At 40.3% G+C, this 13593-nt stretch overlaps 2 protein-coding genes across 13 annotated transcripts in view; one reads left to right on the top strand and one right to left on the bottom strand.

The window, feature by feature from the left end:
- The window catches only part of trpm3 (transient receptor potential cation channel, subfamily M, member 3), a gene marked incomplete at both ends in the record, with an annotated part of 116361 nt that overhangs the window by 59185 nt on the left and 43583 nt on the right, over window positions 1–13593 (top strand). For all 9 annotated transcript variants that reach the window (XM_079270877.1, XM_079270878.1, XM_079270885.1 and 6 more), the window contains 3 exons: window positions 1203–1416; window positions 6962–7086; window positions 8068–8239. In XM_079270877.1, coding sequence (XP_079127003.1) covers window positions 1203–1416; window positions 6962–7086; window positions 8068–8239 — 511 coding nt within the window. The remainder of the gene's footprint in view (window positions 1–1202; window positions 1417–6961; window positions 7087–8067; window positions 8240–13593) is intronic.
- On the bottom strand, window positions 2144–5786 carry LOC306779108 (uncharacterized protein). Of its 4 annotated transcripts, none has more exons than XM_079270888.1 (6): window positions 5565–5786; window positions 4455–4503; window positions 4152–4368; window positions 3854–4008; window positions 3627–3720; window positions 2144–3462 (listed from the first exon to the last, which is right to left on the bottom strand). In XM_079270888.1, the coding sequence occupies exons 3-6, from the start codon at window positions 4216–4218 to the stop codon at window positions 3449–3451; spliced, it is 330 nt and encodes a 109-aa protein (XP_079127014.1). In that variant the 5' UTR covers window positions 4219–4368; window positions 4455–4503; window positions 5565–5786; the 3' UTR covers window positions 2144–3448. The 4 variants fall into 4 exon arrangements, with proteins under 4 accessions (XP_079127014.1, XP_079127012.1, XP_079127013.1 ...); XM_079270886.1 differs by having other exon boundaries at window positions 4448–4503; XM_079270887.1 differs by lacking the exon at window positions 4455–4503.

Genomic DNA, 13593 nt, shown 5'->3' on the forward strand with positions numbered 1-13593 from the left:
GACTCTCATAACAAATCTACTGTGTTTTGCATTTTGTCCCAAGGCAAACGAGAACAGAACAGCCCGACAGTTTTACACAAAAATACACATCCAAACACCCAGTTTTCTCTGTACGTTTCTGAGGTTTTGACCTCAGATGGAAGTGCTCCCTTTTGTTAATGTTGCGGTGCGATTTGAGTGAAATGTATCAGTGATCAAAGATAGAGTAGGCCGAGTGGTCCTCGCTGAGTATTCTGTAACAGTATGATTGTAAAATGTTCCTCAGCTGCAGTAAACTGATGTAGTTTGACAGCCCACAGGTTTAGAGAAGATAAGTCTCAGACGCTTGGCTGACTGAGATGACTGCAGCTCTTGGTCTGGATGGCACAGTTATACCAGCGTTGAGAAAATGGTTGAATATATTTGTGATTGGCAAGGTTTTCCGGCAATTAAAACATTTCATACACAGTGCAAATGCAAATGAAAATACTTGTAATTAAGACTCCTCTTGAGTCTCTGTGTAGCATTTTGATCAAGCTTCTCTTACACTGTAACAGTCAAACTTAAAGGCATCACACATGTGCAATAAAATGCATCATATCATGACAGAACAAAATCAATCTAATGAGTGTAATTATTAAGTAATTACATATAATTATAATGTAATTATTGCGTCTAAGACTGCGGCAGTTAAAATTGTTCCTGATGAATTGATCCGTTCCAAAAGCACTTTAGTCTGATTATGCATGTTATTCATACTTACATCATCGATGCTAACCGTAGTGACCGAATCACATCACACACGCGAGAGCTTTCAGGGGATTCAGATGAATGCGGCTGCTGAATTATGTCTGATTTATTCCCAGTGTTAAATAATTTATCCAGACACATGTCAGGTTGGGTGTCTGACGGTGGACTAGATAGATAAGCAGATGCTCCATAATGCATGTGGTTCTCCAATCACAGCAAACATCTGTTCAACTCTCAAAAAGCCTCAAAAATGAAAGCCACACACTCAGGCTGGTCTGCTGATTCATGTGATATTTTTCCATTTCATAATTTTTGCCTTCACAGATTCGTTTCACATTGCATGCTTTTTTTAAACATGTAGTGTATGTGTCTGCGTGTGTTGCTGTTTGTGTCTAAGGCACATACAGACTCAGGGTGATGCCGGTGCGCTACGCTGTCCTTCACTCACACACATGTGCTCTCACTGTTTTCAGTACGTGCGAGTGTCTTATGACACCAAGCCTGACCTGCTGCTACACCTGATGACCAAGGAGTGGCAGCTGGATCTGCCCAAGCTGCTCATCTCAGTCCACGGGGGCCTGCAGAACTTTGAATTGCAGCCCAAACTCAAACAGGTCTTTGGGAAAGGGCTCATTAAGGCTGCCATGACAACAGGAGCCTGGATCTTCACCGGCGGAGTGAACACAGGTGAAGTACAGGACGTACACGCAGCTTGTCTTGAGAACAACCTGTACGACAGTGAAAGAAATGTGCTGCATTTGTTTGCATGTTTGTGCAAATATTTCTGTGCCCTTAAAAAAATATTTTATTAAGATATTTTATCAGCAATCTGCAGCCTCACTTCTAAATAAGCGACTACGCACTTGTGCTAGAAGGAGTATGATGAGTGTATTACAATATCAACTATTAAATATCCATTTGTGAAAACCCTCAGGGCTGTTAAGATGTCGAACCACTGGATCACTGCCACGGGGTTATTTTAAGTATATTAAGAGCACTCACTTATACTTACAGACACTTATAGTTGGAGCAGACAGGGGAAGAATAGCTCTCAGGGAGCCTAGACTGCTTATTTTATTGATTAAAGCCAATGAAACAAAAAGTGACTGAACAAAAAGAGCCTATCACACTCAAAAAAATAATTCATTGGATGAACTCAATTAAATTGTGGGCAGGTTTTCCACCGAGGAAATATAGTTAAACCTACCTTAAACTAAAAACATCCATGCAATATAATTAAATTGAGTTAGTCCGACTCAATTTTATCAAATACAACCTAAATAAAAAAATACCATTCATGAAATGAAATTGATTTGTGTTAGTCCAACTCAATATAGTACAATTCATTGGAAATGAATTAATCAGGTAAAAAACTTTTTTTTATTTGACCCCCAATTAAGACACGAGACAAAACCTAGTTCAAGTGTTTTTTATTGAAAATGCTTAAATACATTAAATATGGTACAAATCTGACCATCCATGATTCTAGAGCCTGCATTTCATTTTTTAAATATAATTTGTTTTTTTTACAAAAACACTGATCAGAAAAGGATAGCAAAAAAATTCCAAAAGGATCTATACAGTGCATCTTTCATCGTTTTTAAATATTAAAACAGTAGTCTTGTAACAGCTCCACAACTGGTGACAAATAAATACCAAGCTATCCCAAATCCCTTGGCACCACAAACAAAGACGCCATGAGGGTGGAGGCTATGCACTGCTCTCCAAACAGGGAATATCATTGCACTGCAGTGTAGTCACTCACCATAAACTATCATTTCCAAAAAGCACAAAACTTCCTGCAATCGATATGTACAACCACTATTGCAAGTGCTAAATTCCCACTACTTTGGTTTGTCAAGAGCAATACAGCTGTTTTCTTTCCTACCAGTACAGATGGTAGTACAAAAGGACTCCTTTACACTGAAGAATAGCCGATGATGTGTTATCATGTGCAGAAACAGGCAACTTGGACCACTTTTGGGCTACAACAGTAAAATCACAAAACATCCACAAACTAAAACTTATAGATTATAAATAACAAGGATACTCATAGTCAATGGAAGTTACAGCGTATTGAACTGTGTTAGGGTCCATTTCAACTCGAGTAGAGAGTCATTCAATCAGACAACGAGGAAAATGGACGTGCAAGTTGACGTTCAAGCGTAATCACACTCGAGTTGGGATGTGGAGGTGAATTGGGCAAAACTTTCTGCGGGTAAACACTTAACCAAGCTTGCAGTGACATGTAAAAGTTCCGTAATTTACAGTCTCTGGCTTGCCTCTGTGCAGCTTAGTCAATTTTTTCAAAATGTCAGAACCAGGAAAACATCCATGAGGTCATGGATTGTCGTTGACTGGGCGGAAGATGAAAGTAGAAAACATCCAAAAGATCTGACAAGGTTCTTTGGCTTTGTCACTTGGTGTTCACCTCTTGTGCAAACATCTTGATTTTCAGCTCCTGTATCTTAGAATTCAGCTTGTGCCCATCCAAATTCATTATGACCTTCTGGAGAAGCTCAAAGATGTACTTGAAGTTGTCTGGAAAGCTTAGATTAAGGGCACAAATTAGCCCAAATCATGATGAACGCCATGATGACACTGTCTACGTTGTTCAGGACTTTAATGCAGTTGATCAAGTCCCACGTCCTCTGGCTCCCAATCTCTTTGGATCATGTAAATCCTTATGACAGTGAATGCGATGTCCCTCACTGCATCCTCAGCGGCGGAAGCCTGACAACAACACAAACACAGAAAACTTGTGTTTAAACTTGTGATTAATCCACAAACATGTGTGTATATATATATATATATATATATATATATATATATATATATATATATATATGTGGGTAACACTTTGACGCTACATGGGAAACATATTGCGATAAACTTACCAGATTGATAAAGAGTCTGGATCTTCATTGAGGTAGATGACAGGCTTCTCAGATGCCCTTCCCTTTTGGTGTTGATGTCATCACACTGAAGGTTCTGGATAAAAGCAGAATAAAAGCAGGCCATTTACTATTCATCAAATGTTTTTAAAAAAGCAGATATGGACAAGAAAATATTACAATAACCACCCCAATACAGTGAAACTAATATTGTATACATATGTACTAACCAAATCATTGATGGTCAGGACATCCTTGACCTTTTGTCCTTCACACCTCCTTTGCTCTTTCAGCCCTGTATCAGGGAGTCTGAGAAGAGGTCCAGCTGTGACATGAACTTTGATTGAAATTGTTTGGTGGTGATCAGCAGGAACTCTGCATTGACCTGAATAACAAACAAAATACAGCTGTTTGTTACTTGTTTATTATAATTACTATCACATTATGTGGGATTATTAGATTCAAATTGCGATTGTGAAGCCATTAATCATCAAAATGGTAAACACATAGAAACACACATTTACTTACTTAACTTTGCTGGAACAGGGAAGGGGCCTCTGCTCCACAATCTCTGGTTGAATGTGCAGTTCAGCATGTGTGATTTAGAAGCTTACTCCATGTATTAAATGTACATGGGCAATGTATGGACATGTATAGCGATAACTGCCCCTACAATGCCCATGCAACAAGAAATACCTGCTAGCTAGTTCCAAACTGCATTCTTTACACTGCCACATGCAGAGTCCTAAAGAGAATAAAGATAATTAGTACATATCAAACTGAACAAATAACAATGAGAGATCAGCTTGCATCGAGCATATAACCTATTACGTGCTATCATTAGGAGGTTGCCTCAAGAAGCTTGGTAATGCTGATCAAACTGCAAAAGATGAGATAAATATATTAGTGGAGGGAAAGGCTGGAATAATCCAAAGTTCACATAAAACAAAGTCAAGTCAAAAGTGCTTTAGAGCACTCACATATATAATGTTACCATTTAGAATAGACTAGCAATTCACCTTTTACAGCAACACTAAAGCTACATACAACAGCAATCAAATCATGCAAGCGTGTTAAATAAGATTAAGACAGTCATTTTAATAAAATATCAAACTGTTTGCCTTGAAAACTCATTCGCACTCCTGCCTGCGTTCACACAGTGTAAGGTCATAGAAATACAATGAGTAGAACGGACATCGATGTTTGTCTTGGTCGTTTTACTCGTTCAAAAGAAAATAGTGCTCAACACTGCGCATTGACCGTAGTATAACAGAAACGTTAGCCCGCTACATCGATCAGTTCTTCACAATGACGACGGTACACGTACAAACTGCCGCTGCTCTGATCCAGTTACATCGGTTTGAATGGGAATGTCCGTTCTACGCTCGTTCTATTTCTATGGCTGCTGCGCTAAAACGCCGCTGACTTCCGTGTGTTCATGCATCAGGTGCCCGCGCGAGTGAGAGGAATTCAGCGGTTTTATGAGCTCATGATTTATTCATATTAAACATTTTTCAGTGACGAAAACGTGGCTAAACCCACTACAACTGAACGCCCACTACTAGAGAGAGTGGCCTTCTGCGGCCTGCTCTGCCTGCCGACATTATGGCGCTGGAGAGGGGGAGACCGTAGTCTGCTCGTTTAACTGCTCTCCTACTGTTTTTTAGTGCACACAGTTCATAAGGAAGCCTTCGGCGCTGCGTCCAAGCCGTATTAATGACAGTACCCTGATCTCTGGTCTGCTCTATAATGCAAACCACGTTGGCTACCTAGCTTGCTAGCTAGCCTGTGTTGCCTTCGATCTTATTAAAAACGGAACAGTCGTGTGGCTAAGTTATCACGTCTGTTCCACACATTGTGGTCATTATTACAGAATGGAAGCCTTCATTGACAGCGAGGTACAGTCTAAACTACTACAACAAAATATATAAAGTTACTTACCAAAGAATGGACGGTCGGTTTGAATCTTGCTGCAGTCGGAAAGGGGGGAAAGACACTGAGAGCACGTGATCTGGTACAGGCGCAAGGGGTAGTCCCCCAACCAAACACATTTATTTTGAGTTGATACACACCATCCAACCTAAATAAATCTAATAAATGAAAGTATTCATGCATTTTATGTTAGACCCATTAAATATAAATGTGTTCATTTTTTAACTTGATATATTTAAATTAATCAAACACGATTTAAATGTGTCACCTTTAAGAAGGGCTTGAATCGTTTTTTTGAGTGCATGAATATGTACTTTTAAATGAGGAGTATTCCATTTAGAGAAACAGTATTTCCCCTGTTAAGAGTATTGAAGAAACAAGGTTGTGGAGAAGATCACCTTCAGACTCTTTTGCCTCAGGATATCTCTGTTCAGAGGTAATGAGTAGCTGGATGAAATTGGCCTGGGGCAGGATTAACTGTATGAGGAGCTCAGTGGACTGGATCGTGAGCATATTAGGTGAAGGGTTGGAATTGTAAAGTCTAGACAGAAACAGGGTCATCGTCTGACAGCAACACGATGATTGGGTAACAGTGTTTGATACACTGGAGGGGGGGGGGGGGGGGAATATCTTGAATGGTATCAATGATAACGATACATGGAAATTAAAATGAACGACCGTGTTGGAAAAATGTATATGTTTTTATACTACTGAGAATGGAATGGACCAGATATTTGTTTCTTAGTTTTACCTTTGGACTTCTTTTCAATGCTGTGTCACTTTGTTTGTTCACTGTTTGTATTGTTCATGTATTGTTCCCATGTTTACAAAAGGAAAAGCATTTTTAGTTGCCTAAATTAAATATAGCAGGCTTTAAATAAGAACAAAGATGGGAGGCAAGATGAGACAGATGGAAATAAATGATACACCGTCGGATGCAGTAGAGGGCTCACACTTGAATAAAGAAATAAATAAAAAGTAAGATTTAGTGACACAATGGGTTCAAAGGCAAGAAAGAGGGAGAGGATGGCCTGAATAATGGAGGTAGAGAAAGAATGAATGTCAGCAGCAGAGATGGTACAAGATGGCCTCCAGGTCTGACTGATGCTTCCCTCAGGACAACAACTAGAGGCCTGAGGCTACGACCCGTCTGTGTTTGAAGCTGTGTGTGTGTGCATTTGTGTGTATTTGTGTGTTTGTGTGTGTGCGAGTATATTCAAATTGGCTTCCGCACCAACCCCTGCTGCCCTCACCCTGCACCTCATAGACCTTGTTTATCTTTTAACAGCAGATTGTGACATTATCTATGTTTACACTGTGTATTGATAGTGACAAAAACTGATTTTGTTATCTGTGTCTCCGTCCTTCTCACGAACACTCTTAAACATTTCTGCACACACACACAGGAGTCATACGGCATGTCGGTGATGCATTGAAAGACCACGCCTCCAAGTCAAGGGGGAAGATCTGCACCATTGGCATTGCTCCGTGGGGCATCGTAGAAAATCAAGATGATCTCGTTGGCAAAGATGTAAGTCTCTAAGAATATCTAAACGGAACAATATGGAACAGTTTCAGAGCGGGTGGTTGCATGCTGGTTTGCGTGATGTGAAAAAACATTGCGTGCAACCCACAGTTGCCACAGCCTGTGAATTGCAGTTCACGGTTTATTAACTGAGATGCTGAGTAAGCCAATCCAATCTGTGATAAACACTCCTTCAAAGTGAGTTGGACACAGCTGGCGGAACACTGCAGAACACATGCTGACTCATTGAAATATCTGGAATCAATATTATGTTATAGTTTAAAAAAAAAAATCAGAATATTCTACTGAACAAGACAAGCAGAGCAGATTAATGTCGGTAGCTGAAATGAGATAATTAAGTACTGAAGCTCTTTTTCCATGCTTGATTGGACTCAAGTGTACGCCTAATGACCAGATGAGTTTGCCTCAGATTGTCCAGGTTTTCTCCACTTGACCAAATCCAAGCTCCAATGTTGTATAAATGGTCATCCAGTTTTTAGTGTAACAGTAAAATAAATGTGCAGTAGCTATTGAAAATACATTGGTCTCTTATTTATTTTTTTATTATTTGTTAAGGACCAAACACATCTTTCATCAGCCTGACAAAATCTCTCTCCTTAAATGTTGATGTGTGATTTTAAAAACATTCTGACTTTTAGTCCTAAGAATGGGTCAAGCCCCGAAAGGGCAAATCCAATGTTTCCCATTGTTCAACCAGTACCGTCTCTTTGTTCGTGTCTCTCTGCTTGGTAGATGCGTATGCCTTTAAAACTGTGGCTTAGTTTGTAACATAGGCGTGCCATTAAAATCTGCTTCTTTAGTTAAAACTCATTCTTTTTTCCCATCTGACTTTCTGTCTATACTTGGGTAACATAAATGATGCTAAGAAAACATGCCTTTGTTATCAGTAAACCAAACATTTTCCTCTGTCAAGTTGTCGCATACCCCTTCCCAGATGTTTGTGTAACTGTTAAATTTCCCGGACAGGTGGTGCGTCCATACCAGACCATGTCCAACCCCATGAGCAAGTTGACGGTTCTAAACAGTCTCCACTCCCACTTCATCCTGGCAGACAATGGCACCACGGGAAAGTACGGCGCTGAGGTCAAACTGCGACGTCAGCTTGAGAAACAAATCTCCTTGCAGAAGATCAACACACGTGAGTGGAATTTAGCATTATTCAAGAAGCAATGGGCTTGAAGTTGATGTATGATACACTTCATACAATCGGGCCAAAACAGAAAGGTAAACTCACCAGTACAGCAGTGCACTGGTAGTTCCATTAGCTGTAAGCCAAACACACCGTCCAAAACATTAACAAGGTGCAAACTGTTTCCACCCCACTGTGCCCTCAGCTGTGTTATTATCGCTAGCGGCCCCTGCTGGCCGGGGTGCCCGTTAGGAGTAGTGAGTGAGGAGTTAGCAGGCAGTCAATGGCAGTATAAAACAGTTAAAAGAAGGTCCTTACGCATGAAGCCACAACTGGTTGCCCAAGAAAGTATGCAGTTTGCTGCAGCTGAATGCGAGATGAGCCGCACACACACAACTAATCATATAGCCTCAACTGAATAAATAATATCCCCGACGTCACAATAATGAGTGACGTTCATAAAGAAGGAGAAACACAGACTTCAGTACCGGTCGTTCCTCATGTCCTCTGTCCTCGTCCGTCTGCTGATGTGATTTACTGCCTGCAGGTACCGATAGTAAAGAAACGCGGCCGCTTTGTCTCAGAAAGCAGAAAATCTTTCAGGAATTTTAAGATTTGTGGAAAACAGTTACACTACATACAGACAGCTGATGATATAGCTTGTTTGTAACAATTCACTATTAACCAAGCTCGTGCACTGTGGTTGTGTAAAACAGAGGTGGAGGATGAGACTGCGGACAGAGTTGAGGTATATGTATAATGTACAATAGGTCTTGTGTTTATTTACATGTTTATGCTTGTTGAGCAGATGTAGTGATAAACTATTGGCTTTTTACTCACAAAGGTTTAACACGTACGATGACGATTGTAGTTGGGATTACTCGAGTAAACTTTGAGTCATCTTCCAGTCAACTGGTTTACTTTGAACCGATCTGCTGTTTGCTGACTTCACTCCATGTGTGTGTGCTTGCATGTGTTTTATTGTGTTTGTGTGTAGTTGAAGAAACTCAGCTGAGGGAGCAGAAGAGATGCTGCAGTGTGCTAATAAATTACACCAAAACGTTTAAAAGTACCAATAAAAGAACCAATAACGCCGAAGCTTATCAATACTCCGGTCTTTAAGAATTTTAGCACCGGTGCCCGTTTAATATCAGGACTACTTACCCTTAATTAAAGGAAGGGTTGTTTTAGTCACAGTGCGTGATAACAGCATAATGAAACTAATCCTTGTTTTTATTGATGGCACCACTGTGGGTTAATTGGGTTCAAACTCTACTTTATAGCTGCAAACGGACTAAAATTATCATTACCTGCTTTATACCAAACACATGCTGCGTGACAGCGTATTTTTAGCAAGCTGTGATATAACTCGATCGGCCTTTGAAACCGTCCCTCCCTTCAGGAGGGGTTTATTTTTTCTTTCAAAGCTTCCTGACAGCCCAGATGAACTATTTCCTCAAATGAACCTGCTTGATAATCCTGTACTGCAGACACAATCACTACATTAAGTTGTATTATGTAAACACACCTAAAGGAATGAACGGTGCATCAGATGTTTGTATTTTAAATGGTATTTATATCTTTATTTGATACTTGATCGTACAAATCAGAACATGGTACACTGGATGATTTTAATATGTCGGGACGGCCACATTTTTTATGTATTTTGTATATTTTGACAGACACGGTATTATTACACACTACTGTTGAAATTTGAAAGAATCTCTCCCTGTGATGTATTTGTGTGCACCTCTCCACGTCTTTATTTTAAGAATTACTGCATCAAAGGCATATTATGCTCATAAAAAGGCAGCGAGACTCTATTTGAATTCTTGTTTGTGCGAGACGCAGGTGTTTATGTATCCCGTGTACTGTACATTTATGTTTTTTGTGTCTGCACATGCACATACTGGCCTGTGTGTGGAGTGTCCATGCACCGTTGAGTCCTTGTCACATTGTATTTCTCCGTTTTCAATTTCCACATTATACCTTAGCTAGAAAACAAATGGATTTGCATGAATACAAATGCATTTCTGTCTTTTTCTCTCCCATTCTCTCTCTCTCATTCTCTCTCTCTCTCATTCTCTCTCTCTCTCATTCTCGCTCTCTCTCTCTCATTCTCTCTCTCTCACACACGGTCACAAACAACGACACAAACACACACAAACCTCGCTGAAACCCTTTAAGTACATTTCTCAACAGCCTCTCATTGTGTAGAACGTGCTGGGAACAAACCTGAGCCAGAGACATTTTGTTTGGGGCCATGATTTGTTATTACCGTCTTCTGTTGTCAACATAAAGGCATTTTATAATACTTTCCTCAGGGTGGGTGACATGAATGCACACATTTTAACATCAATGCTTATGTGAAAACTGAGTGTGTCAGGAGATAGATGTTTGGAATGGATACATGGTTACAAGTGTCGAGAGCAATATCATGAATCAAATCGTACTTTGTCAACACCATTTTTCGGAAATGTCCCTGGGGTTGTTAGGATACACAAATGTACTTCCTCCTCGTTTCATCATCCAGTCATGTGACCTATGGACTTCCCTTTGTCATCCTATGCCTGGACTCATACAAAAGGGGCTGGGAAGGCAAAGGGACGCCCAGTCGTCATACAAGCATCTACCATCCATATGATGGGAATGTACTCCGCCATCCGTGCTTTATCCATCATCTGAGCATATACCTAGATCCAGCACTGATACTGCCCTGTTCATGAAACAAGCTGATAGGTGACTGTGTGTGCTGTTTATCTACTGTTGACCATCACAGCACGGAGCTATCACTCTGACACCAACCTTAACCTCAGCTGAGAACCAGCTTCAACTGTATAACCTGCCAGTCAGGTTGACAACAGTTGCCTCTTGATGTGAAGTGCTGTGTCAGCCAAAATGGATCCATAGTATTCATCAGAATAGTACTATTAACTTGTCTTATATAACGTGATGTGATTTTGTATCTGTGACCTGAATCAAACCAAGTTTACCAACTTCTTTTGTCTTGGAACTGTTTTAAAATGATATTGAACATGTGATGAATCTAGCTATTGGTTTTTAGGAACTTCATGAATTTAGTTGTTGGTAGATTTATATAAACACTATTTTGAAGCTGAATAAAGATCATCACACTGTTTATAACCACTTGTTGTATATGACCAAATCAAATAGTTTGACAAGTGTGTAAAATGTTGCATAGACCAATAAAACATACAGGTGTGGCAGCTGCACATATACACTGAATAATAAGACGGGGTATTGAAATGAAAGAAATTTCATTTTTGCATGGCTGCCAAATTTGAGGCTAATTTTAAGTGTCCTAATCTGGGAAGAAATTCCATAGCACAGCTGCCACTCTACATATCAACAAAGGGACATTTGTACTCCCAAAAGAGGTTAACATACACACGAAGGAGTTAAACACACTGTTGACAAACCAGCCACATGTCCATTTTCTTGTTGTATGAATCTCGCAACAATTTTTGTTGCACCGGTTTTCATGCAAATGAGCAGCCCCAGTGTGAGATTACTGTATGCGTCTGTTTACTCTACTGTACCATGTTGTGCGTACACACGAGTATCTTTCACTTACTCATTCACCTCTGAAGGGTTGGCAGACAAGGAGCATTTCTTAATTCGATTACCTGTCCACGGTCAATCAAAGAGTGCATCAATTGTCCCCACAGCAGCGCTGCTGTGGGATCCAAGAGTATAGCCTGAGGTCCTGTCAAGGAAAGAAGGATAAAGAATGTGAAGAGGAAAAAAAGCAGTTTAGTTTGAATGGCCTAAGATGTGGGCCACACGTAACCACAAGCTTTTTTTTCTTCTCTTTTTTTATTTTAACTCACAGTCACACACTCGGCACACAAACACAAGATGAAAGAAGCGTGGTGGATAGATATGTGTAATCTCCCCCTGTGGTATTTTTGTGATGTCTGGGCAATCCTGTAGCTAATCCTACTGTGCCTGCGTGCAATTTTCCATGCAACGGCTATCACCATGTGAGTGCCGGAAATGCTGTAGCAATCAAATTTGCTCCACAATATAACACCGTTTTTAAATGTGGGAGTCAATTGTAAATATCAAATGTAATTGTGTTTTGGTCTGACGACCCTCTAGATATAGCTTTGATATTGCAAACAATGTCTTAACAAATCTTCTAGGTCATGATACTTTTCCTAATACCTTGTTACATTTCAATTTCCTTTTGCCAAAAGATATTTGTGGTCATTTTGCACATTGCACATTGCCATTTCAAATTATGGTAGCACCATTGGCACCTGTCAAATCTCATCATTGGAGCACAGTTGGGCAGTTCCTAAACCTCTGAACACCACCTTTGGTGACAAGACCTGTGCCTTCCCTCTGCATACCTCCTGTATGACTGTAGATTTGATGTTGTGTAAGGTGTCGCCTCATGGGTTGTGTGCCCTCTTCAGTGGAAAGTGGACAAGACTATTGAAGGGACAGCTCTGGTTGGTGGTAAACAAAATAAATGGCTTCAGACAGGAAACTGGGGGTTGGGAGGAGTGTGGTGGATGGACTGGAGCCAGCACATTCAGACGCCAGAGTAAATGCTCAGCGCTTTGCCCTGCCGTACATGCATGGCTCTCTCGTCACTTGTTCAGCCAGACGTGGTCCGAGATGCAGATGCAAATGAGCCTGGATAACCGTGACAAGGATTCAGCTGAGGCAGCACAGCACGCTTCACATGTAAACAGAGGGACAAAGCATTGCTAATTTAAAATATGGTTGCTCATATTCCAACACACTCTATTTTGTAGTGTGAGGGCAAATACACACAGAGACATGTTTCCTATTTAACCTGTACTTACCATCTCTTGAAGCTCGCAGATATTTTCAAACTCAAAGATAAAGAAAATCAATAAAACGATTGGCACCATTCAGCACAGCTCACTCAGCCACTGCACTGCTCTTTTGACATGTCTCCATGTGGCTGCAATGCTTTTTAATCACACACCTGCCTCAGAGAGATGACAAGTAAAAGAGGAAGAAAGGAGAGTGAGAAAATGAAGACACAGAAAAAGGGATCGAGTGTGAGCCGAGGGGGAAGAGAATAATATAAAGCGCGAAGAAAGTGTGATGCCTCTGTGGAGGATACAGGCAGTGAGACGACATACCACCTCGAGGTGTAAGGAGAGTAAGGACATCTAATCTTTTTCTCTCTTAAAATTGAAATAATGAAACAAGAAATGAATAGAATCCCCTGCATCTTATTCACTCACACATTGCTGTATTTTCTTTTTTGCAAATGTGAAAATCTTAAATTGGATGTACATGCCAGGCCCAAAGAGGAAATAACGTCATTCATTTGTGCAAGTTTAGATAAAGTCTGCAAG

This window comes from Melanostigma gelatinosum, assembly GCF_949748355.1.
Source record: "Melanostigma gelatinosum genome assembly, chromosome: 6".
Lineage (NCBI taxonomy): Eukaryota > Metazoa > Chordata > Actinopteri > Perciformes > Zoarcidae > Melanostigma > Melanostigma gelatinosum.

What these genes read in the sequence shown, in the direction of transcription:
- LOC306779108 (XM_079270887.1), bottom strand. Translation starts at nt 4,218, where the DNA reads ATGCTGAACTGCACATTCAACCAGAGATTGTGGAGCAGAGGCCCCTTC. An exon ending in CCCTGTTCCAGCAAAGTTAA is followed by an intron (nt 4,009 to 4,151) that starts GTAAGTAAATGT and finishes TTTGTTATTCAG; the next exon opens with GTCAATGCAGAGTTCCTGCT. An exon ending in TCCTGACCATCAATGATTTG is followed by an intron (nt 3,721 to 3,853) that starts GTTAGTACATAT and finishes GCTTTTATCCAG; the next exon opens with AACCTTCAGTGTGATGACAT.